The sequence below is a fragment of the Hyaena hyaena genome, unplaced genomic scaffold (genome assembly GCF_003009895.1).
Source record: "Hyaena hyaena isolate Hyena2069 unplaced genomic scaffold, ASM300989v1 scaffold_168, whole genome shotgun sequence".
Taxonomy (NCBI): Eukaryota; Metazoa; Chordata; class Mammalia; order Carnivora; family Hyaenidae; genus Hyaena; species Hyaena hyaena.
The window spans coordinates 2,450,518-2,476,735 of NW_024080800.1; the positions used below are offsets into that span (position 1 = coordinate 2,450,518).

The window sequence follows — 26,218 nt, forward strand, 5'->3', positions numbered from 1 at the left end:
AGAAGGATATTAATAGAAGGATTTCCCTGTCAGTCTCATAGAACTCTTGTGAGGCTTTCAAATCTATACCCAGATTGGATTGGAGTTTGACATAAGTGGATTTTGTGTGTTCAGCACTGTAACACATGTTATTGATAAAAAAAATGATCATAAGTCAATCAAAAATATTGTACAATCATTGTGTACCCTGTTTTAGGCTAGGCCTCATGGAGATGAAGATGTCCTGACATCAAGGAGTACAATTTTGATTATACCTTCTCTCCCTCTGTCACTGCACTGGTTTTGTAAAGCAGTCTAGACTTCATTTTTTTCTATCATTAATTTTGAGTTATTTCATGAAAATCCATCAGGAGGTGAAACTATCCTTTGTCCTGAGCCAGAGTATGTTGCTTGCCTGTGGGATCAAGGAGATCCTAACTACAGGCCCTTCTCATTCTGTCCTAGAGTGAATCTTGCCTCGGTGGCCAAGGCCCCATCAGGTCACTCCCATTTGCTGCTTGTGCCCACTGGACTGTGGCTTTATTGCACTGACTGAACACAAATGTTCCCACAAACATGTCTTTTGGAAGTACATGGCCTTGATCTCTTTTAGAAACAGTCCAAATTCTGGGGTCATATGTGGCCCTTTAGCCATTCAGAGAATCCTCTTGTCTGCAGGAGAAACCAAACACAGACATGCCCTAAGAACAGGGGATGTAGGATCATATAATGTTGGATTTGAGGCCATCATAAAATCTACTTCCCTCCAAAGAGTATCCCCTCTGCCTTGCCGAGGTACCTGACGTTGCCTCATTCTTTTGAGTCACTGTATTGCCATGGTTCTCAAAGCGTGGTCCCCAGAAGCAGCACCTTCCAGGAACTTGTTAGAAATACAAATTCTTGGGCCTTACCCCACAGCCCCTAAATCAGAAACTCTGGGGTAAGGCCAGCTGTGTATTAACAAGTCTTCTAGGTGATTCTGATGCATGCTTAAGTTTGAGAACCATTGCTCTGTTGAACTATTAATTAGTGATACGGGGCCATTATTAGTCACTAACTCTAGTAAGATTAGATTTGCAGTTTATTCACCAAAAGTAAAGGAACTGGAATCAAGACAAGTTAGTTTTGATTATAATCTGAAAAGGAACGTCCTAGACATTAGGAGATGGGGTGGGGGAAACTAACTGAGGAAAATTTCTGTCCCCGTCCATGGGCCAGTTGCTTACAAAGTGTTCCCTATTCCTAGCTTTACTGGAAAGCCCAGCCTGGCTATGGCACCCTACCAGTGTCCATCTCTCTTTATCCTAAGAGCTTGTTGTAGGGGGTGCTCTCTTTTTAAATTTAATCTTGTTTCCATTGTAACTGATTTGTATTCTATTTATGGATGCTGCACACACTGATTTGGCTGCTTTCGATCCCAAGTGAGTACTACTTTGTAGACACTAGAATTTAAAAATATTTGATAGTTGGACACTTTCTGGAATTTTCCATGTTATATTTCATCCTTCTTCATCTCAAAGTGACTTTCAGATAAACCCTACCCAGTGTGAAAGAATGGCTAAGACTAAGCTGAAGACATCAAAGAAATATCTGGTCTGACAAACTTGGGCAATGGAAAGGTGCCTGAACTCTCCAGGCTCCAGCATTAGCTGGGAATCCTCAAGCATTTGTGTGGGTGGCCCTAAGTTAGCTTTCTTGCCCACCCTCTATGCTCTGTTGTTAACTGTGCATCATGTTCTCTTGGTCAGTAGTGTGAGGTAAGGCAGCAGATGTCCTGATTTCTGTAAGTGAAGCTTTCCTCAGAATAATCATAACAAACCTCTCATTTAGAGAACTTTTAGGAATATTCTGCCCTGGGCCAAGACTGAATTCCTTGGCCACTCTCAGCCCCAACTACCCTAGAAGTGGGCTATACAGATGGGCCCTGTGATCACAGCCATCCCACGACAGCCTGTTGGAGGTTGAAGGAAGTTTCAAGAATAGTCTCTACTTCACTCTGGGCTCCTAATCAACCATGGACAGCCAGCAGAAGCCAAGGGGACTTGTAGTGCAATTCAGATTTATTGCCAGCAAACTGGCTAGCAGGGCCTCCCTCCCTCCCTCCACAAATCTGCTGCATAGCAACTACTTAATCACCTTTTACCTGGAGAAGATAGGCAAGAAGGACCTAGCCCTTCTCTATCCATGCTGAGCAGGAGCAAGAGAGAAGGCAAACAGCAGCCTCCAAGGCCTGCCTTCTTAATGAATGGCTACATCCCACAGGAAGGAAATTACAGTTCTTCTCAATTCTTCTTGTGGCCTGTAATGGGAACCCTTATATGCTCCACTTACAGTTAGGGACACCGAGGCTGGGGAAAGGAAGTACCCAAACAAGGGATGTGGTAAATAGCTAAGAGCAGCACCTCTGGGTTCCAATTCTCCTTCAGCTCCTGGACTTGGATTTAATTTTCTGCAACTTACATTCAAGGGACAGATTAGAAAATGTAATATCAAAACCAATGTGTTTCTTTTTTTTTTTTTTTAATATTTTTATTTATTTCTAGGAGAGAGAGAGAGAGACAGACAGCGTGAGCAGGGGAGGGTCAGAGAGAGAGGGAGTCACAGACTGAAACAGGCTCCAGGCTCTGAGCTCGCAGTCAGCACAGAGCCCGACGCGGGGCTCGAACCCACGAACCGCAAGATCATGACCTAAGCGAAAGTCGGACGCTTAACTGACTAAGCCACCCAGGCGCCCCAAAACCAATGTGTTTCTTACAGTTGACCTAAAAACACATTTGGACAGGAAGAGAAGAGAAGGGAAGCATGAATGGAGTGGGGTGGTGGGGGTGGTGAGGAGGTTGGAGAGGGGGCACTGTAGTCAAGGACATCTGCTGTGTAGGGCTTGGAGGTGTACAGGCTCTGTCCAGCCTTCCTGGGATGGATCATGACCCAAGTACAAGCTGTCTGACCTTGGGCAATGGGCAGGTTACTTAATCTCCCTGGGCTTCAGTTACCTCATCTTTTAAAAGCGGGGAGACCACTTGGGTATTTAGGAATTTAGCAAGACGATGTGTGTAAGGTTTGGCATAGTGCATGGCATAGAGTAAGTCCTTTGAAAATGTCTAAAAGCACAGACATGGAGCCAGTTGCTGGTAGGGATTCACAGGCACATTATTCACCAGCTGTGTCAGCACTTTGTCTTGGCAGCAGATTCCTTGCTTTATTATTATTATTATTATTATTTTAATGGTTATTTCTTTTTGAAGGAGAGAGAGCATGAGCAGGGGAGGGGCAGAGAGAGAGAGACAAACACAGAATCTGAAGCAGGCTTCAGGCTCTGAGCTGTCAGCACAGACACAGGGCTTGAACTCATAAACCATGAGATCATGACCTGAGTTGAAGTCGGACGCTCAACCGACTGAGCCACTCAGGAGCCCCTTTCTTGCTTTGATTTTTAAAGCCGGCCCTTCAGGGTCAGACAGGAGTTGTCCTAGCCTGGCCTAGTGGGGCTGTCAGAGCTGTGACCCAGACTCCTCCACCACCCCTGTCCTCACTGGGCAAAGTAAGGAGAGTAGAGAGGGGCCAGGCGTGATGAGCTGCCCCCACAAAGGAAGCCACTCCCGGGCTCTAGGAAATGGCAGGAGATGGGAAAGGTGGGAGCCAAGTGGGGGCTACAGCCTCTCAGCCCAGCAGCTGCTGACGCATCCCTATGTCCTGTGCTCATCCACAGTGAATACAACCGTGTTCAATGCTTCAGCCCTGCTGGCACCAAACACCAACACCTCTCTGGTAAGTCTTCTCCCCTTATTTAGATATTTGAGGGCTTTTGTTTGTGGGGGAAAAAGACAGAAGTTAGGGAAACAGAGACCATTTTATGGCAACCCGGACTTACGGGGGGTCGGCCCCAGCTGTGCATCAGGATCACCTGTGGAGCTGTGGAAACGTACATTTTTATCTTAAGTACATACTGTCAAAACCCCCCTTTAAAACATGTCTCATTCTACTAAATCTATGTGCAGAAATATCACACAAGCACATGCACACACACATGAAGGGGAGGTAGGGGTGAGGAATGGTAAACAAGTCCGCAAAAATGGTATAGTCACAGTTTCCCAGCCATCTTTCTGTCTTCTTCCTTGCCTTTCTACCTAGCACCTCCAACTCCCAGCCAACAGTGCCACTCCCCAGCCCCAGAAAGGTCATCAATGCTCCCCCTCGCTGAATCTGATCTGTTCTGTGTGCTCATGAGTCCCGGTCTGCCTTTCCCAATAATGAAGAGCAGCAGCCCTCAGGAGAGCCGTTCAGCCTACGTGGCTCCAATGCAATGGTGGGAAGTCCAAAACCAGAAGGGCAGCACCTGGTGGGCTTTGGAGGACATCTTTGGACTTTTTGGATCCCTGAGGCCCTTTAGTTACCCCTGCATAGGCAGCTGACTGCTCAGTTGGCAACGTAACCTAAGATTTTTCAAATTCTGGTTTTGAGGGAGGAAGACTGGAATCAGCCAGTGCCTATGCTTGGATACTTACTATGTGCAAGGAGCTGTGTGCTCTCTGAGGGCTAAACGGACGTAGACATGGCTCCTGCCCTCAAACTTGCTTGTAATATGCATGTGGAGACAAACAGGAAGGGCAATAAAACAGCAAAAGCAGAGCACGCCATATGTCAAATATAGGCCAGATGTGCCCTTCCAGCCATGGAGACAGGAGGCACCCTGCAAGCTGGAGAGGAAAGCCTCAGAGAGAAAGTGGACTGTGATCTGGTCTTGAAGGCTGGGAAAGGTGGTTTTATAGAGAGAAGCACATTCCAGGTCCAGGGACCAACACAGGCAGAAGGACAAACAAGGAAAACACAAAACCTGTTCTGAGGACAGAGTGGACCAGCCTGGCTCAAACAGCATGCGGGTGTGGCATCCCACAGGGAAAGCACGAGAGCTGAGCTAGAAGAGAGACCAGTGGGGATGGGAGGGATAGATGCATGAGAGGGGTGTGTGGGCTGCCTGGGTACTGCAAAGGGGAGGATACAGCTCACCCCCCAGGAAGACCCTGACCCTTTCTCTCCTGTGCTTGGTCTCCAAGTACAACCCCCTTAACCTCACAGCGCTGGACTGGTCCCTGCTGAGCAAGAAGGAGTGTCTGAACTATGGTGGACAGCTGCTTGGGAATTCCTGCCAGTTCATCCCAGACCTGGCACTCATGTCCTTCATCCTTTTCTTTGGGACGTACTCCATGACCCTGACCCTGAAGAAGTTCAAATTCAGCCGCTATTTCCCTACCAAGGTAAGCTTACCTTGCAGTTAGGAGGGGACCTACCCTTAGGCAATTCACAAGGAAGCCCCACTGAGTCTCCCTGTGAGGGTTCTGGCCCACTGACCAGACGGACATCACATCAACACTAGCTTACCAGGGTTTTTCAGGTTACAGCACACATTCAGAGTCAGAACTGAGTTCTCGTTGTCATGTCCACTTGGCAGGACTTGGTATTGTTAGACTTCTTTCTTTAGTCTTTCTGTATAGTAGTATCTCATTGTGTTTTTAAAATTTTCATTTCCCCAATGACTAATGAAGTTGAAAATCTTGTGTGCTTATTGGCCATATAGCCATTTGACTTTCTTCTTTGAAGTTCCTATTTAAATCTCTTGAATGTTTTCTATTGGGTGGTCTGTCATTTTCTTTCTGATTTGCTAGAGTTCTTTATATGGTCAGGATAGAAACCTTTTTGTGATCATGTGTGTTGCAGACATCTTCTATGTGACTGGACTTCTACTTTCTTAGTGGTATCTTTTGATTAATAGAAATTCTTAGTTTTATTATAATCAAATATATCAAAATTATCCTCAAGGAGAATATTGGACAGAAGATATTCTCCTGTTATCTTCTAAAAGCTTTATTGTTTTTCCTTTCACATTATATGCACAATATATCAGAGTTACTGTTTTTAAATTTAAAAATGTTTATTTATTTTTGAGAGAGACAGAGACAGAGCATGAGTGGATGAGGGGCAGAGGGAGGGAGACACAGAATCTGAAGCAGGCTACAGGCTCCGAGCCATCAGCACAGAGCCTGACACGAGGCTCAAACCCACAAACTGTGAGATCATGACCTTAGCAAAGTCAGGGACTTAACCGACTGAGCCACCCAGGTGCCCCATATCAAAATTACTTTTAACATATAGTGTGAGATAGTATTTCTATACACACACACACACACACACACACACCTATACACATACAAGGCACTTTTTTTTTTTTTTAATGACCATCCTTTCTTACTGCTCTGCAGTACCTCCTTTGCCATATGTCAAATGTTCACATATAATGGGGTCTGTTTCTGGGTTCTTTATTCTGTTTCACTGGTTTACTTGTAGGCCAGTATCACAGTCTTCATTTGTGTGACTTATACTAAGCCTATATGCCTTTACAGACCAAATTTTCCCTTTTTGTCCTTCTTTCCCAAAAATCATCTTAAATTTTACTAAAATAAAAAGTTGTTGGAATTTGATAGGATTATATTGACTCTACATGTCAGAGGTGCCTGGGTGGTTCAGTCAGTTAAACTGCTTCCAACTCTTGATTTTGGCTCAGGTCATGATCTCAGGGTTTGTGGGATTGAGCCCCATGTCTGGCTCTGTGCTGGTAGAGAGCCTGCTTGGGATTCTCTCTCTCCCACATGTACACACTCTCTCCCAAACTAAATAAATATTAAAAAAAAACCAAAAAACAAATGTCAATTCAGGGAGGATTGACACCTTTTAAATTTTGATGCTTCTGATCCATGAATATTATATACTTCATCATTTATTTAGGCCTTTTTTCCTCTCCATAACTTTTTTAGGTTTTGGCCTGAAGCACTTGCACACTTTTTTTTTTTTTAAATGTTTTATTTATTTTTAGGAGAGAGAGAGAGAGACAGCATGAGCAGGGGAGGGTCAGAGAGAGAGGGAGTCACAGACTGAAACAGGCTCCAGGCCCTGAACTGGCAGTCAGCACAGAGCCCGACGCGGGGCTTGAACCCACGAACCGCGAGATCATGACCCAAGCGAAAGTCGAACGCTTAACCGACTAAGCCACCCAGGCGCCCCGCACTTGCACACTTTTTAAAACTTTATTTATTTATTTTGAGAGTGAGAGTGTAAGTGGGGGAGGGGCAGAGAGAATCCCAAGCTATCCCTGAGGAGACCAACTCAGGGCTCAAACTCATGAACTATGTGATCATGATCTGAACCAAAACCAAGAGGTGGACACTTAACTGACTGAGCCACCTAGGTGTCCCAAGCTCTTGCACATTTTTTATTAGATTTATTCCTAATTACTTGATTTTTTTTTATGCTGTTGAAATGCTAAGTACTGGAGCACCTGAGTGGCTCAGTTGGTTAAGCATCCGACTTCGACTTCGGCTCAGGTCATGATCTCACGGTTCGTGGGTTTGAGCCCCGTGTCGGGCTCTGTACTGACAGCTAGCTCAGAACCTGGAGACTGTTTCAAATTCTGTGTCTCCCCCTCTCTCTCTGACTCTCCCCTGCTCACGCTGTCTCTCTGTCTCTCTCAGAAATAAATAAAACATTTAAAAAAATTTTTTAAAAGAAATGCTAAGTACTAGTTTTAACTGCATTTTCTTTTCTGTGGCCAGAATAAGACATTAATTAATCAAAACAGCACTTGTATATGTGAGCAATAGCTGTGCCATGGGGAAGGGCACTCAGAAGAATTTTAGCAACACTCTTCCACCATAAATCCCATGAGCACTCTTCTAAAGCCTTCTTAAGTAAATATTACTGCTACTGCTACTCTGATGATGATGATGATATTGATATGAATGATTGAATTTTTCTCAATATTTCATAAGAACTAAAGGAAAGACTCTTTAGGAAGCTTTGCAATGTACAAGCTGAGTGAAGAATAGAGTGCTTACAACCCAAATGCATTTTCAAGGCAAATTCCCTCCCTTCCTCCCCACTTTCAACTAGATCGTATCCAAGTCACCTCTTACGTAAAAGTTCTAGAGCCATGATTGCATCTGAGAATGTCTATTTCCTGAAGAATGGAATATAATTCATATAATAGGAAATTCTTTCACCCAAATCTTTTCTCCCTCAAATTTCTTACAAATTACTCTGTTGCCTCCTGGGATTTAGTACTGCAGAGAAGAATGAGATTATACCATTGCATATCTATCAGATTGGTAAAAATATGAAGGTCTCGGGATACCAAATGTTGGAGATGAAAAGCAGGTGGGAGTGTAATCAGGAGCAAGAAATTCAGAGAGCCATTGGCACTCTCTGATGGAGCTAAAGATGGCTATGATTTTCCATTGGGCATTTCCACTCCCAGGAATACACCCCAGAGAAAGTGTCATATGTGTGCAAAAATGTTCATAAAGCATTGATTTTTAAGAGGAAAGCAATGAAAATAATCTAGATTTATCTATTAACAGGAGAATGAAGACAGAAATGGGCAACAGTCATATAAACATAAAGCTGCAATGCATACACATAGACTATAAACCATATGTATCCACAAGGAAAAATAGCTCCAACACAAAGTTGAGCAAAAAAAAAAAACAAGCTGCAGAAGATTACAAATAATATGAAACCATTTATGTAAAATTTTAAAACATGTTGGGGGCTCCTGGCCGGCTCAGTAGGTAGAGCCTGTGACTTTTGATCTTGTGGTCATGAGTTCAAGCCCCACATAGGGCATAGAGCTTACTTAAAAAAATTTTTTTTAATGAATAAAATGTGCTAAACAATGTCATATTTTGTCTAGGGATACAATATATTTAGTAAAAATATAAAGACATTCATGGGAATAATTTAGTACAAATTCAGACCAGCAGATCTCTCTAGACAGCAGGGACAGGGATGCCACTGGATGACAGAGAGGCATCTACTGAATGGGTGTATTTTCACTTTTAAAGTAGGGAGAGTTCACAACTATTTATTATATCCACCTTTATACTAGATTGGACCATGTGAAACAGCCTGCATTGGACTGCTTTGCCTTATAAAAAAATGGAAAGTTCATATGGTTTAACTTAATCACTTTTTGATTTGGATGTTGGGAGTGTTGCAAAAAAAAAAAAAAAACAGTTGTAAATGTGCACACTGCTTCGTTCTGCCATGACCAATATTTTATGTGCTTGTAGTAACATAAAGCTGCTATTGATTTTCAACTTTTTAAAAACATTTTGTTTATATTTATTTTATTTTTGAGAGACAGAGTAAGACAGAGTGTGAGGGGAGGAGAGGAGACACAGAATCGGAAGCAGGGTCCAGGCTCTGAGCAAACACTCAGCACAGAGCCTGATGCGGGGCTCGAACCCATGAACCATGAGATCTTGACCTGAGCCAAAGTCGGACACTTAACCAACTGAGCCACCCAGGTGCCCTGATTTTCAACTTTTAGAATCAACTCATAGATAAAGCACAAAAGACGTATGTTTATGGAACACAATATGATTGTTCTCCGCCTTGACAATGTCATGGAGGAGTCACAGATGGAAGAGGATGGGGGAAGAGGGATGGCTAGCCTCACACGATGGAACATGAGAGGAACTGGCAAAATCAGCAGAAAGCGAGGTTTAATTTTATAACTTGGAAGTACAGAGGAAACCCATAGAAAGAGTTTAAAAATAACTTGCAAAGATTGGGAATGAGGAAGGGGCAGGAGGGATGGTGTAAGTAGGCTAAATCTTTATCAATAGATGATGCTTTAAATTAGTAAATCAAAATATAAAAGTACAGCCTATTAAATTTTTTAATGTTTTTATTTTTTATTTTTGGAGAGAGAGACACACACACACACACACACACAAAGTGTGAGTGGGGGAAGGGCAGAGAGAGAGGGAGACAGACTCTGAAGCAGACTCCAGGCTCTGAGCTGTCAGCACAGATCCCAATGCAGGGCTTGAACTCATAAACAGTGAGATCATGACCTGAGTTGAAGTCAGACGCTTAACAGACTGAGCCACCCAGGCACCCCTAATATATAGCATATTAGATAATGATATGGAGGAAACCACCAGAACAACTAAAATCAAGCAGACATATGGATATATCTGGAATGAGGAAAGGTGTGTAGGGGACTTTACTTTCTATGCTCTGTGGATTTTTAATTAATTATATATGTTATTTTACTAACAATTTTAAAGAAGAGTAGGGGGTATAGGGAATGCATTCAATGTGTCATCACCTGCCCCTGCCCTTCCTAACTCCTTTCCCTGTTGTTTTCTGGGAACTGCTATCTCTGAAGAGATATAGACAAGGTGGCAGTGTAGACAGTGGTCAGAAGGCAGGGGGGTGAGGTCAGGAACCTGGCCTAGGATGGGCATCCTGAGACAGGAGCAAGAGGCAAAACACTTCTCATGGACAAAAGGTCTGAGAGCAGATCGGGGTCCCCAGCAGAACCAAGGAGCTTCCTCCCAGCCCAGGAAGCAGTGCAGCAATGTGTCACACATTTTCAGAAGCTAGAGTTTCCTTTAGAGTTAAGCCTTGCCCTCATCACCCCTTATGGGTTCAGACTGTCCTACCAGGAAGTATCTTTGGCAGTGGCTACCATGCCATGTGGATATAACAATTCCCACTTTCACTAATGTATGCCAAGTCTCCTGAATGTGTCAGCGCTCACTTATGTCTATGACATAGGTGCTGTCATTATCTCCATTTTGCAGATGAGGAAACTGAGAATCCAAGAGATGACATGCTTCCCTAAGGTCACACAGCTGGCCAGGGCAGAGCCAGGATTTGAGCCTACATCTGCTGACTTCAGAGCCCAAGTTCTTAACCTTTCTTGTGCTGCTGGAGGACTCAGTCCTTCGGGAGGCAGGAGGGTGATTCACTCAACTTGTCCATCTCCTTTCTCCAGGTCCGGGCCCTGGTAGCAGACTTTTCCATTATCTTCTCCATCCTGCTGTTCTGTGGAATTGACGCCTGTTTCGGTCTGGCAACCCCCAAGCTGCATGTGCCCAGTGTCATCAAGGTTTGCCCCTGGCCCCTGCTCCGGGTGTTAGCTCTGCCTGCCCACCAACTGCAGTTATTTTTCCCTCTCTGCTGATCCAATTTTCATATACTCTCAGCCAAATGACCTTGTGGGTTCTCTGTGTATGCTCCCTCTGTGTATGCTCCACCCTTCCTCCCCACAGCCTCCAAGGAGGTGGTCCCTTGAGATGGTAGGCTGGGGACTTATTCACAGTGAAATGTTACTGTATAGCCACTGAGGGGAGAGGGTGCTGGAACCCACCCACCAGCCCAGCAGAAGCCCCCCTGACTTCCACTTAAGGGGGTCTACAATCCTATGGCTCACGCAGTCTATAAGCAGGGCCACCTGGGGTCTATTGAAAATGATCCCTTAGAATTCTGATTCTCAAAGTGTGGTCCCCAAACTAACATCACATCATCACCTGGGAACTTGCCAGAAGTGCATATTCTCAGCCCCACCCCAGACCTGTGGAATCAGAAAGTCTGGGGGTGGGGTCCAGAGTTCTGCATTCTAACAAGTCATCCAGGGCTTTCTGGAACCTGCCAGTTTGAGAATCACTGCTGCACAAAGTCCCAGTCAGTCCTGAGTTGGTGCTATTTGGTTGTAGGTGGGCTCCAGCCCTGCTTCCTCACAAACAGGACCATCCATCTGCACTGGGATTGGAGGTACAGGGTCTAGAACTGACCCTCCCTGCCTTTGAAGGCTTGACCTCCACAGTATTATTTCAGGGTTTCTAAAGCAGCTTAAACAGAGAAAGTCCTCTTTCTCTTAAATAAAACAAAAGAGAAATTTCAGCCCAGCCTACATAGATAATCCCTCATCCCTTTTTTTTTTTTTAATGTTTTTTATTTATTTCTAGGAGAGAGAGAGAGAGACAGCGTGAGCAGGGGAGGGCCAGAGAGAGAGGGAGTCACAGACGGAAACAGGCTCCAGGCTCTGAGCTGGCAGTCAGCACAGAGCCCGACGCGGGGCTCAAACCCACGAACCGCGAGATCATGACCTAAGCGAAAGTTGGACGCTTAACCGACTAAGCCACCCAGGCGCCCCGATAATCCCTCATTCTTAATGTGCAAGTCTGAATTAATGTTTGGTGTTTTACAGAGCATCCTCTAATGCTCCCCAGACAGGTGACTCAGAGGAGAGGCAGAAGCATCAGGCACTTGGCCCGCCAAATTCTGTGTTCTTGCCTGTTGGGCCTCATTCTCGCTTCTTGTTATCTTACAGTTAGTGACTGCAAGCTCTCTCCCGACAGCCTCTGGCTCTGCACCTCCCTGTTCCCAACCAATCCCAGGGTGGCTGCCACCAATGATCTTATTTCAGCAGACACCGTGTCCTTCCCAAGTCTGTCTGCGTCCATGGTGTCTTTAATGTTGTAGGTGCCTAACATCTTGAAGGGAAAAGATAGCACTCAAAAAGCATCCCAGGTCGAGAGTGGTGGGAGGGCAGGGAGAGTGGGGCCCCAGGTGACAAGTGTACTGGGATGAAGAAGCGAGGAAAGCACCCTTTCCGTTTGTTCCACTCAGCCCACGCGGCCTGACCGAGGTTGGTTCGTGGCCCCGTTCGGGAAGAACCCGTGGTGGGTGTACCTGGCGAGCATCCTGCCCGCCCTGCTGGTGACCATCCTGATCTTCATGGACCAGCAGATCACAGCCGTCATAGTCAACCGGAAGGAGAACAAGCTGAGGGTAAGGCGGGTGCTAGGAGCAGGAACACCCCCTCTTCCTTCCCACGAAGTCAGAAGGAGCAAAGAAGGGAGATGGTGCTTCTGTCAAAATTTGAGGCCATTTATGAAGCAAGATATGAGGTCAGAAGACTGTGGAGCTCTGGTGCGTGTGTGGGGAAATGTGACCGCCGGGTGCAGGTAAGCCCACCAGAGCCAGGGTGACTTGATCTAAGGATCAGGACCAAGGCCAGGGTGGGCCACTGGGCATAGGCTCCTTGTTTCTCCCAAAGTGACCTTCCAGCTCTGTGCCTCCTGACAGGAACTTGGGGGTCTGACCAGATCCTAATGAGAGATTTAGACCTAGAACCATGAGGCAGAAGAGAATCCTAAACCCTCCTGGTCCCTGCAACCCCCCTCTCTACCTCTGGGTTTGAGGAGATTTGGGCTACCCTCTCCCCCATCCCAAGACCTGCCCAGCCAAGACCCCTTGTTCAAGAACTACAGAAATCATGTGGCCACTGGTAGGAAATCTTCTTCCCAAGGACCCAAGTCCAGGGCCTCTCCAAGTCTGAGCACCCTTCTCCTTCTCCTCACCTTCCTGTGCCCTTCCCTGGCTCAGCAAACCCTGGGGCCGGAGAGGCCCAAACGCTGCAGTGTAGCAGCACCCTAAGTACCTGTTGAATGCCAAGGGAAGCCATTGAGCCATGTTCCAAAAATGGCCACTTTGGGGAGACTTCTCTCTCTCTCACCCCACACCCACCCTCCCCCTGCCCCATGCAGAAGGCTGCTGGCTACCATCTGGACCTGTTCTGGGTGGGCATCCTCATGGCCCTGTGCTCCTTCATGGGGCTCCCCTGGTATGTAGCAGCCACTGTCATCTCCATCGCCCACATCGACAGCCTCAAGATGGAGACAGAGACCAGCGCCCCTGGAGAACAGCCCCAGTTTCTGGGGGTCAGGTAGGTGGGGAGCAGTGACTGGGGACTGCCTGAGCAGGGGTGTTGATGTTGGGAGAGGGGAAGCAGGTTTTTCTTATCATCGAGGTATCTGGGCTAAAAGGGCCCTGCTCTCACAGCCCAGGAACTGCAAGGATGGGAGTGATATTCCTAAGGGAGAGGAGAGAGACAAAAATTCAGTTCTAAGTGGTGTTGTTTTGTGTAATGGAGTGCAAGCAGTATCCCACCGCGGCCCGTATGCACACTGACCACTCACCTGCATAAGCTACTCAACATCTTCACAGCCCCCTCTAACCTGTCCTTTGATCTCCTCTTCTTCAAGACCCCCTCTCTCCCCCAACCGCTCCTGTGGGTACAGGTCATACCCAATTTCCATTCTTCCAGAGTCTTCTCAGGACCACTCCCTCTCCCTAGACTGCGGCCCATGGCCTATCACTTCCATTCCCTCACTCCTCCTCCTCTCAAGTTCATGTGAATCGCACACCTGTTACAGGCAGGCACGTGCCTCTGCTACCTCTTAGAGGCTCTGGGGTGAGTCTACACCAGACACTGGCTGTCCAGAGAGTTTCACCTCACTACCTCAGGATACCTGGGCTACCCACACTGCCTGGGGTAAGCATTCTCTGGTCACTGCAGGGCCCCTTTCTGGATTTCTGAGCCGCCTGGGCACTCAGGAAAACATACCCGCCCTGCCAGCAGCCAGGCCCCCTTCCTCTGATTCCTCTTAGTCACGACTCACAAATGCAGGATCTTATTACAATCAAACGGCAGGAATAATAAGCAATGTATATCCCATTTCATCGTCACAGCAACTCCTAAGGCAGTTGCCATTGTCTTTCTTTTACTGAGGCTGAAGACATTTAGGGTCTTTCCTTATGCCACATAACTACACACCCGAGTCAGTCTGGCTTAAGCACCCCCACTGTTAGTCACCACAATGGACAACTTCCCAAACACTCCTACAAACTCCCTTGGTCAGGGCTCCTCTCCTCCCCTGTGCCTGTCAGCTGGGCCTCAGGCAGCAGGTTTATTGCCTGGAGTGGGGGAACAGGACAGAGGCTAGGGCCTTGGACACAACCTTTAGGTGCACACAGAGGGCCAAAGGGCTAGCATGGTCATGGAGCATCTCCCAGTCCACCATGACCATGTGCCCTTCTCTTCCAGGGAACAAAGAGTGACTGGCACCATCGTCTTCATCCTGACGGGTATCTCTGTCTTCCTGGCTCCTATCCTGAAGGTGAGGCTCTATCCCCTATGCCAGGGCCCTGGCCACCTGAGAAGGTACCGGCCTGATTCTTCAGAGGTGGGGAGAGGGTTGCCACATGGACCCTAAAAAGGCAGGACCCAAGGAGATATTTCATCATCATCCTTGTTTTCTGGAATGTTGCATTGCTTATTATTGGCACCAGCCAACCCTCGCTGCTCTTTTCCATCTTTCTGGAGGACACTCTTCCATCCTTGGTTCAGAGCTTCCCAAGCTGGTTGTGTTCTCCACATTGTGGTTTATAGCTCACTAGATATATCTTTGCTCACTCATTTTCTGAAGTTTAAAACTTTCTGAGGGAAGCCTTCTACAGATTATTTTGCAACCTGTTCTCTGCTCCTCTTATGAGTGTTGGGCATATAACTGATTTTCCCCACACAATTGGAAGCTCCTTTTGCTCATGTCCTTCCAGACCAACTGGTAGAGATGAAATCAAATATTCAGAGCCTGTGTCCCCAGAACAGTCTCCTTCTGCTTAGGTGTCTCTGTCTGTCCAATTCAGCAACTCACCTGTAGTATTCGTTTGCTACCATAACACAATTTCACAAACTGGGCAGCATATATAACACTTACTTTCTTACAGTTCTGAAGGCTACAAGTCCATGACCAGAGTGTTGCCAGGTTTGGTTGCTTCTAAAACCAGATATGGGGCAATGTCATTACTCTGGCCATCATGCAAAAGTATCCATGAGTCCACAGAGCTCTAAAGGCTCCGATATCATACTTGTATTCAATGACAAAATGATCTGAAAAGTTCTACCCAAGTTCTTTTATAATGAGAGTGGAAAAAATGCAATATTATTTTATTCACTACCAATTAATCTGTTTGATAAATTTTATAGCAGAGAAGACCTATCTAGATTTTTATTGATCATAAGACTTAGGATTTCTCATTTGATTGTATTAAGGTATATATTTTTTTGTTTTATTTATTTAATTTATAGTTTTATACTTTTTAATGAAGACAGGCTTTCAGACAAGCCAGCAACTTTGCACATACTTCTTCAGAGAGTGATTCCACCCAGAACTACTCCTGGGAATGAGAGCTGAAGAATGTCTTTGAGACAGACGTTCCCCATCACAACCCAACAACTATCTTATTCAAGAGTCTTCCATCTTAACCAAGCAAAAGAAAATCATTCTAACAACATCAACAACAACAACAACAACAACAAAAGAGATAGGCTTTTGAAACTGTTGGTTAAGTGATGAAAGCATCCTCACTAGCTGACACCAGTACTAAATACTATGTTAATTTTAGGTGAAAGAAAAGATATTTTGTATAACCAGTTCAAGACAACTATAACTTAACCCAGGTCTGAGGTCCTAGATTTAATCCCAGTCTCTATTTCCAATAAGAAAAATTTTCCATAAAGCTTACTTAACTTTCTGCAACTCTCAGTTTGCCCTTGTCTGTCAAATTAGGGAGGGCTGGGTGCATACCAACCTCAGAGGACTTACACTGGAGGGCTGTCTACCCTAAACATATTTTAGTTGAGATCTTTACTTCTTGTTTATGTAGCCAACAGAAGAGGGGTCTCTTTGGTGCTACAAAATTTAGAAGATGCAAATTGAATCCTAGTTACCAGTTTTTCTATTTTTATCAATGTTTCTAAGTTGGTTATTCACTATACCTATGTACCAATCCATCCAGTAGAATTCTGCTCTAAAGGTTTCTCAAATTTTAATATGTATAAAAATCACCTGGGAATCTTGTTAAAGAAAGATACTAATATAATACTGTATGCTAACTATACTGGAATTAAAATTAAAACTTAATTTTAAAAAAGATACTGAGGGCACATGGGTGGCTCAGTCAGTTAGGCATCCGACTTCTGCTCGGGTCATGGTCTCACAGTTTGTGAGTTCAAGCCCTGCATCGGGTCCTGTGCAGACAGCTCAGAGCCTGGAGCCTGCTTTGGATTCTGTGTCTCCCTCTCCCTCTGCCTCTCCCCTGCTCATGCTCTGTAGCTGCCTCCTTCAAAAATAAACATTAAAAAAAATAATTAAGAAAAAGATACTGATTCAGGAAGTCTAGGTGGGATCCCAAACTCTGCATTTTTAACAAGTTCACAGGTGATGCCAGTAACACTGGTCCAGAGACTACACTTTCAGGAGTAAGGAATGAAATCCCTCCCTTGGTGGATGTATACTAATTTTAGACAGTGATTTTTACTGCTAAAGGATCAGCGTGATCTTCAACTCTTTCATCACCAATTTGCAAATCTTTGGTTATCTTGCCACACAAGAGCACTGAGAGATGAGGAGGCCATGTTATCTGATGGGCAGCATAAATGACTTACTCAGTTCTGCAGATTCCTAGTCCTTCCCAAGCCCTGACGTTGGTCTCATTTGTTTCATGTTTTACTCGCACCTTGTCACTGCTGTTCAGGGCTGTGGATTTCAGCATTCTGCCTCAGGGGAGCCCCTGACCATATCAGAAGCTCCCCTTCTGAGCTCCATGAGCTGTTCTCATGGTCTCAGCCTCAAATTATATGGGAGAGCTGTGATGTCTTACATTTGTGGGACTGCGATCATTGTTGACTCCTCCAACAGAGGGTAGAAAGCAGACACTAGAGGCACCTTTTTTTTTTTGCCACTTTGTTTCATTAATATTTGAGAAGAGGCTTTCTTTGGGAATCCAAGGAAGATTTGTGCTGACTAATCTAGAATTTTAGATCACAACCCCCATCAGTGGTCAGAGTGTGATGTCATGGGCCTTTGGGATTTTCCAAGAAAGCTGTTTGAGCCTGTAAGTGACAGGACAGGAGATAAATTCCTAGGGTCGAAAGGGGACTTTACGACCAGGCACTGGTAACTGCAAATTACCTAAGACTTAGCCCAATTCTCCTGTTTGATGTAGTTTTCACACTCATTAGGCCAAAAGGGAATTTTTAAGCCATCTAAATTTGTGTTATTATAGACAATAGCTAAGTCTTTTATTTAAGATTTTATTTCTCTCTCAATTGCTCCCACACTGTGAGAATGATTAGGACAGTGTTGTTCATGGAAAGTTTTTACTTTGTTTCATAATTAGGCAAAAATCTTTTTAAAAAAATTTTAACGTTTATTTATTTTTGAGACAGAGAGAGGCAGAGCTCGAGCTGGGGAGGGGCAGAGAGAGAGAGGGAGACACAGAATCTGAAATAGGCTCCAGGCTCTGAGCTGTCTGCACAGAGCCCAATGCGGGGCTTGAACCCACAGACTGTGAGACCATGACCTGGGCTGAAGTTGGACGCTTAACCGACTGAGCTACCCAGGTGCCCCATTAGGCAAAAATCTCTTAAGTCATGTACAAATGGAATGATGCAATGGGTCATATTTCCTTTCTTTAAGATCAATGTCTTAGATTAAAGTTTGTATCATATAGGTCCAAATCATGGTTTGTGTTTAAAAACTGAGCCCTGTCTAATTTATTTTAAAAGAGTGGTTATTTATTCAGTTGGATTTATGGACATTCTAGATGGCATCTAAAAGTTGGGTACAGGACTTGTATTCTTCCACATATTCCAACATGGCAACCCTGGAATCGAGGTAGAGCCTTGTTCACAGTGGTAAGCCAAAGGGGCAGATAAACAAAAGGATGAAAGAAGCAGAAACACAGCTAAGACAGACAGTGGAGAAATACCTCAAAAGGCTTCTAAAGAGTCATAATGGTGTCTGTAGAAGGTATGAATGATATGTATGATCCCTTTTTTTTTTTTTTTAAAAAGCTAACAAACTACCTGTGAGCATCACTCAAAAGAAAGAACCCTACCAAACCATTAGTGGTTAGTTGGCAATGAGTGGTGGTTATATTAATTAGTGGTGGATATGCACATACATATCTGTTTTGCTTCTTTTTAAAATCTGATTTTGTATGGTATATGATTTTTGTTATTCAGCAGGTACTCTCTGCTAATGTAAGTCAGCTCACTAAAGGTCCACAGAACAATGCAGCTTTTTGGGGTGGGAGGCAGTCTTCAGCTTGGCCTGGGAGTGGAAAGGAGCTGACAAGAATAAACAGGGGGCTTTCTATGGAGCTTTCGGTGTTCCAGAAGGTGTGTCTTCAGCCCACGCTCATGGCTTCTGCAGGGGCCAAAAGAGGGCATACAGGCTGGGAGAGCAGCTGCACAGAAAGAAGGGGGCAGGTCAGCCCTCCCCACCACACTGGCTCCAGATCTGCTCTCAGAGGCTTAGTTTCCCCCAGAACATCCAGCTCCTCCATGGCTTGGGGACAGCTGAGGCAGGCAGGCTGCCTGAAACTTGGCAGACATTGTCTGCAGAACAGGGCAGCCAACAGCCTGCCCCTGGCAGAGACCCGGTTCAAAGCTCCGCATCCCTGTCTCATTTCAGTACATTCCCTTGCCCGTGCTGTATGGAGTCTTCCTCTACATGGGCGTGGCCTCCCTGAATGGCATCCAGGTAAGTCTCTCCTCCCCACCCTGCCCACCGCCAGGCTGATCCGAGGGAAGTCAGCTGCCATGTTGCCCAAACACCAAGTGCTTGCTTTCCTAGCTCCGTGGAAGAATAACAGCGATAAAGATACTACCACTTACCGTGTACCAAGTAAAATAACTATACCAGGCACTTTATAGTCTTCTACAGCGAAATTTGTATAAATAGGTGCTGTGTTACCTATTTTACAGATGAGGGGACAGCCTCAGGATTCAGAACCCTGGTGGGGCTGACTCCAAGGAGCATTTCATTACATCTCTCTCTTCTCTAAGGCAACTCTGGCGGAGGAAAATATTTTGTTTTGTTCTTTATTTACCGTGATGCATCGGATGTCTCAGATAGTTGGTGCTGAATTTTTCTCGAATGTGCAGTTTTCATTTGTGGCCCGTTTCTTGGGCAGGGATCAGGTCCCCTCCCAGACCTCCAGTCCCCTCCAGTGCGTTTCTTAGGCCCAATGAGGGACTACCTTCTGAGACCCCACCGCGTCACCCCTTTCCCTGAGTCCCCAACCCCCAGCAGGGCCATCTCACTGGCGGTGTCCCCACCACCTGGTTGAGCCTCATCTTCTTCTTGCCAGTTCTGGGAACGCTGCAAGCTCTTCCTGATGCCGGCCAAGCACCAGCCAGACCACGCCTTTCTGCGGCATGTGCCCCTGCGCCGGATCCACCTCTTCACCCTGGTGCAGATACTCTGCCTGGTGGTGCTCTGGATCCTCAAGTCCACGATGGCCGCCATTATCTTCCCCGTCATGGTAAGGTGGGCACGGGCTCCCCATCCTGCTCGGCGGATTGGACCTGGGCCGGTGTCCATGGGGAGGTCCACCGTCGCAGATGGCCTGACTATCAGGGTCACAGAGGCAAGCACAGAACAGGATTCATGTGAGTGCAGGCCAGAGGAGCAAGGGTCGGGGGTGGGGGCACAGGCCCATCTCCACCTGGCTCACACCCTGGCACTCAGCAGAATGCAAAAGCCCTTTAACCTCCTCGCTCTGGGGCAGAATGGAGAAGCTGGGTAAAGTCAACAAGGAGACAAAGCCCCCACTGCCAGAATTCAAGCCAAATGCAGAGGACTTTAGAACACCTGCACTAAATAAATTTTCACTATTCAAAATAACAATTTGAAAAGCTAATGGAGGGTGAGGAGGAGAACTAAAACCAGAGAGTAAGGATTTCATAGTCTAATGTCACCAACATGAGGTTTGGGGAAGCTGTGAAAAGTGCAGGAGGTTCTTTGACTATTCTTGAAATTTTATATAAGCTTGAAATTATTCTGGAATAGGGGCGCCTGGGTGGCTTAGTCGGTTAAGCGTCCGACTTTCGCTTAGGTCATGATCTCGCGGTTCTTGGGTTCGAGCCCCGCGTCAGGCTCTGTGCTGACTGCCGGCTCAGAGCCTGGAGCCTATTTCAGAGTCTGTGACTCCCTCTCTCTCTGACCCTCCCCTGTTCACGCTGTCTCTCTCTCTCTCTCTCTCCTAGAAATAAATAAAAATATTTAAAAAAATTATTAAAAAAAAAAAAGAAATTATTCCATAATAAAAAGTGAAAAGAAGAACAGCCAATAACATGTTGTCTAGCCCCTGGATAATCCCATCTGAGGGAATTGGCCCCAGGCCCCTGCTGGAGGATGGGGGCTAGTGCTTAGGGAAAGCCCTGGGTGGGTCCCGAAGCCTGCAGGGCCAGACTAGGGACTGGCACTAAAGTGAGGATTTAGAGGTGGGACTTGAAATGTGTCTCCCTGGGATTCTCAGCCCTGGGTGACCATTAGAATCATTTGGGAGCTTTTTTTTTTTTAAAAACTGTGTGCCCAGATCTCACCCCAACTCAATTAAATCAGTACCTCTTGGAGAAGCACAGGCATTGGTATTTGTAATATACCAGGAGAGCATAAATGTGCAGTGAAGGTTGAGACCTACCACTCCAAGGAAAGGGAAGGGCATCCTCCCCAATGGAGCCCTCATGGGGTTCAGCGTTAACAAAGGGAAATGAAAGGAAATTATAGTCATGATTAGCATGTATGGAGTACTATTTCATTTAGTCCACCCTAGCCCTGAAATACTACTACTAATCCCACTTTACAGGTGAGAAAAGTCAGGCTCAGAGGACATGTCTCAGTTACCCAACTCATACAACCAGGAGCAGAGCCAAGATTCCCCTATCCTCCCCCCCCCCCCCCATTGATACTTTTTAAATTTATATGCACTAACACTTACTCTGTGGTTCTGAGTTTTGACAAATGCACAGAATAGTGGTTCCGCAATCACAGCCATGATAGAAAACAATTCCCTCATCCCTAAAATGTCCTCATGCCATTTCTATGCAGACAGTGCATCTTCCCACCCCTGCCCCTAGCAACCACTATTTTATTTTCAGAGCCAGGATTTTCAAAACCCAGGTCTGTCCAGTTCCCAAGATCTACTTGCTCCCTGGAAATGGTCAGTGAGGAACCAGAGTTAAACTCATCTGAATGGTTTTCTGCCTGATCTGGTTTTCTGCCTGATCTCATTTAATGGCCAGTTCTTAATAGTAAAGGGGCAGTAACTAGTAACTAGTTACTCTGGGCCCATTGAGTCTATTGAAAGGCCAGTATTTAATCTTCCCCAAAGTGCACATGTGTTTTCCCTTTAAGTTGGCTAATAGAACCAAACTTTCTAGACTTTACTGTAAAAATTCCTGCTATCCCAGTACACTTTATTCAGTATACTTTATACTTTGTTAACAGAGAGATTGGCAGTTCTCAGAAATAGGGGCAGGGACAGTGGGTCTCAAAGTGTGATCTCTGATCCAGAAGTATCACCTATCTCCTAGGGAAGCTTGTTAGAGATGCAGATCCTCAGGCCCCACCCCAGACTTGCTGAATCAGAACCTCTGGGTGGTAGCATTCAACAGTGTGTGTATTAACAAGCCCTCCATGTGTTTTGATGGGAGCTCAAATTTGAGGACCACTAATTTAAAGAATAACTATAGTTCTCTAGTCCTTAGGCCTCAGCTGCCACAGGCTCTGTCACTGATAAGCTTTGTTAGTCAACTGAAGAAAGAGCAGATGAGAGGAACCAAGCTGGGCAGAAGGTGAATGATGGTTTGTGGGAGCTCTGAGATGGCTCCAAAGACACTAGGCAAAGTCCCTGAGTATAGCTGACTGAGGGAGAAAAAACAGTCTGACTTTGGGGCTTTGAGCCCATGTTTTTTCTGAACTCTCACCACAGATCCTGGGCCTGATCATCGTTCGAAGGCTTCTGGACCTCATCTTCTCCCAGCATGATTTGGCCTGGATTGACAATATCCTCCCAGAGAAGGAGAAGAAGGAGGCGGATAAGAAGAAGAAGAGAAGGAAAGGGGTCCCTGAGGACAGTGATGAGGAGGTGGGGAGGATGTGAGGCCAGGGCTGAGGGAAAAGATCAAGAGATCATCCCTCCACTTCTGCCAGGGCCAGGGAGGAGGTGGCTTCCCAAGCAGCCAGCTGTGATCACCTAGGCCTAGTCCAGGATGAGCTGAGGCTTCTGCTTATATTGGTGTGGGATGCTGAGTTTGTCTGCTTATGTGAATATCCTCAGGGTGGGCCGCAGTGAATGATCCCCGCCCCCAACCCAGGGAAAGGCTGGTTGCCACACCCACTCTTTCTCATTTCTGTGAGTTCCTGGGGCGATTATTAACACCAGTACAAGTCTTTGATGGAACAGGGCAGAAGGCTTGGCTCCATGATGGAGGAAGTTAAGAAGACTAACCTCCAAAGAAAGGAGCAGGCCTTGGGGGAGGAGTCTGAAGGGTACCCATCAGTAGACTAGACTCCTGGACAGTTGGAAGGACTGGGGGACAAGGTTTGCTTGGCCTGCCCTCATGGTGTTAGGGAAGAAGGTGGGGGAGAGGCTATGTCCTCACTGAAAGGAGAGTGGCTACATTCTTCAGATGCTGGGGACCACCTGGTTGCCCATCTACCCCTCTTCTTTCATGCTTCCTCCCCATCCCACCCCCAAAACACTCAGGGAATCAACAGACAGGAAGCCAGTCCAGAACTTACAGTAAATCACAAAGTGTTAAGCAGAAAGATTATCTAGTTCAAGTGCTTATTACAGATGATGAAATGGTCCCCCCAAAGGGAAGTAGTTCACCCAAGATGGACATATGACTAAATGTCTAAAAGGGAATTAAGAAGACTGTTCCTGACTTTGAATTTGATCATTTCCAATATGTTAAGCTGCCCATGCCATCTTCTGACACCGTGCCTGGCCTCTCATTCTCCTGGTTTGACCTGAACCCACATCCCTGCATCTACCTTGAACTGCTCTAGTGATTTTGCCTTTTGCAGATCAGAGCTCTTCCTTGATTAGTGGCAATCAAACCATCTTCTGATGGTAGTGATAGACCCAAACTCCCCTGGTCCTTAATTACTTTCCTCTTCCAGGTAGGAAGAGGCTCATCATTCATTCACATGTTTTTCATTCATGATTTAGTTGGTTTGTAAAGATAGGCCTTGAAAAAAAGAAAGTCTAAATGCCTTTTAAAGACAAATAGTTATTCTTTTTCTTTCTTTTTTTTTTTTTTTTGACAAATAGTTATTCTTTCATTGATTCATTCAATAAATACTTGAGTGGCTACCATGTGCCAGGAACTTTTCCAGGGTTGGGGAAAAGCATGAAAAACTCAATGGAAAAAATGGGATTCAATTTACATAAATTCATTTTACATGTGTCTTTACAGCAGCACCAGCCATTGTGTGAGATTCACTCCCCAAAGATTGGTTACCGTGACAGTTGAAACTGTTCTGATCAATAACGTTCCTGGAAGAGTTCTGTCTGGTCTAGGACTAGCAAGGCTAGTGTTGGCTAACTATGATTGCCCCTCAGTATTTGTAGCACAAGAGTATTTGTAGCACCTCCCAAATGTTTAGACTAGATGTAGAGAGGATGGTGGTTGGCACATTGTGGTGCATGTATTTTCCTTCTTGGCAAGAAAGCCAAAGCTGTTGTATTGCTGGTGTTTATCAGCTTTTCCCACTGTTTCTCTCCAGCCCCAGTTCCCTCCTCCCTCAGTTATAAAGATTCCCATGGAAAGTATCCAGTCAGATCCCCAAATTGGTATCCACTGCATTGCCAGTAAGTAAAACACATGGTGTCTCTCCCTTCCTACTTACTAATCCTCTAGCTCTTCCTCCAAGGAACTTTCATCTTTAACTCAGGGGGAACTAATAGTCTTATGCTAGAGGACTCTTGTGGTAGGCAGAGTTCAATGAGAACTGGGTCACAAGTTCTCACGGATTGAGACTTCAACCAAATAGAAACCCCAAATCAAATCCTGCAGATGCCAATGATCAATCTTCACTTCCATTTAGGCAAAGTCCTTCATTCCTTCCTTTCCCCTCGTGCCTCCTGATGTCTATAGCACTACCTGGCCATCTCTTGAATCGTTTCAGACCACATCTATCCAATCATGACTTCCTGAGCCTCCCATGTTTTCCAGTGGTTATTGAAAATGATTGGGAGTTCAAATCCAAGCTGAGTTGTCCCCTTTAGAGAAATAGGTAGCATAGCACTGGGATCACGAATTTTTGTCAGAAGGGGAGGTTTTAGTGGTTGGGCTGTGCTTTGATGTGAATCACAAGGATCTTCCTCCTGCTAAAGGCATCAGGCTTTGCTTATGAAGACCCTGGGGGATTCTGTGGCTACTTTTACCCCCTCCCAGCTTCAGGGGCTTACCGGTGGAGAATACAACATAGCCTTACCTGAAAGTAATCAGAAAGATCCCACTTGATTCTTGACTCCAGTGCTCGTAATATAGGGCTTGCCACTTTTTTCTAAAAGACCCAGATTAGAATCCTACCGGAACCCTTGAAGGGCTTCCCATCATACTCTCTGTCAGAGGTATCTCTTTTTTTAGTTTCTAATTCTCCTTCCTCCTTCCCATTTGTATATTTCCATCACCCTTTCTCACTCTTGCCTGGCCCTGCCCATGCCTCACACCCACCTAACCTGGCTAAGAACCCTCTGGTGAAGGAAAACCTGAGCCTATGGTCACCCAACCCTGTGAGGCCCCTGAATTCCTCTTCTGTAGTGTTGGCCGTGTGGGTTAGAGAACAGAAAGAAGGGTGAGGAAGCACTGGAGAAATGCCTTCTCTAGTATAGTCCTCAAACCTCCTCCACAACTGACATTTTAATTTTCCTACCAGGAAAAAGATCTTCCAGTTGGAGTTACTCATTCTGATTCTTCCTTCAGTGACTCAGAACTTGACCGAAGGTAATGGCCATGAAGTAGACTCCTTGGGTTTTAGATAAGAGACTAAGCAAAGGCCTGGAAGGCTGAGGGGTGAGGGATTTCTCAGGCTAGGTAGTATCTCTGTAAAGGCCTTTGCTGGTCCATCAGAAGTGGAGAGACCTAGTTATTGGGGTCAAGCAACAAATCTGTCCTTTTACTGACATAACATGATTACAATACAAAAGGTATTCAACTTTAGAAAAGGAAATTTTTACAGAATGCTACATAGAATGAAAACTGAAAATACTGGGGGAAAAACAACATACAGAAAAACTACACATGACCTAAGTATGTATTATTGAATGCCGGGTTAAAAGGAGGTCTAAGAATCAAAAACACCAGGTACTCTGATACTATGTAGAATAAAATAACAGCATGGTTAATGACAGGCCTCTGAACAAAGACATACAGCACCATGTGCCAAGAACAGTGGAGTGCACGGAAAAGAAAGGTCAGTGTCTAATGGAGGGATTTGCCTTATGGAGTCTGGGAGTGAAAAATAGGAGTCTGCCAGATATACAAAGTGAAGAAGAGTCAGAAGAAGGGCATTTCAGGCAGTGGGAACATGTATATTTGAAAATATACAAACAGTGAAGACTGCTAGGAGGAACAGGTTGGTCAAACTACAAATAATCAGGAATGCAAACAGAAAAGGCCCTGTCTGCCCACACTAAGGAGCTTGGATTCTAACTTTTGAACAGTGGGAATCACAGACAGATCTGT

At 45.5% G+C, this 26,218-nt stretch overlaps 1 protein-coding gene across 1 annotated transcript in view; it reads left to right on the forward strand.

Annotated features, from left to right (window-relative positions):
* Positions 1-26,218, forward strand: part of SLC4A5 (solute carrier family 4 member 5) — a 110,148-nt gene that overhangs the window by 83,625 nt on the left and 305 nt on the right. The window contains exons 18-28 of the mRNA XM_039240142.1: positions 3,689-3,747; positions 5,034-5,234; positions 10,817-10,930; positions 12,454-12,615; positions 13,374-13,552; positions 14,714-14,786; positions 19,149-19,217; positions 19,828-20,001; positions 22,453-22,608; positions 24,255-24,339; positions 25,410-25,477. Of these exons, the coding sequence (XP_039096073.1) occupies positions 3,689-3,747; positions 5,034-5,234; positions 10,817-10,930; positions 12,454-12,615; positions 13,374-13,552; positions 14,714-14,786; positions 19,149-19,217; positions 19,828-20,001; positions 22,453-22,608; positions 24,255-24,339; positions 25,410-25,444 (1,307 nt within the window). The 3' untranslated portion in view covers positions 25,445-25,477. The remainder of the gene's footprint in view (positions 1-3,688; positions 3,748-5,033; positions 5,235-10,816; positions 10,931-12,453; positions 12,616-13,373; positions 13,553-14,713; positions 14,787-19,148; positions 19,218-19,827; positions 20,002-22,452; positions 22,609-24,254; positions 24,340-25,409; positions 25,478-26,218) is intronic.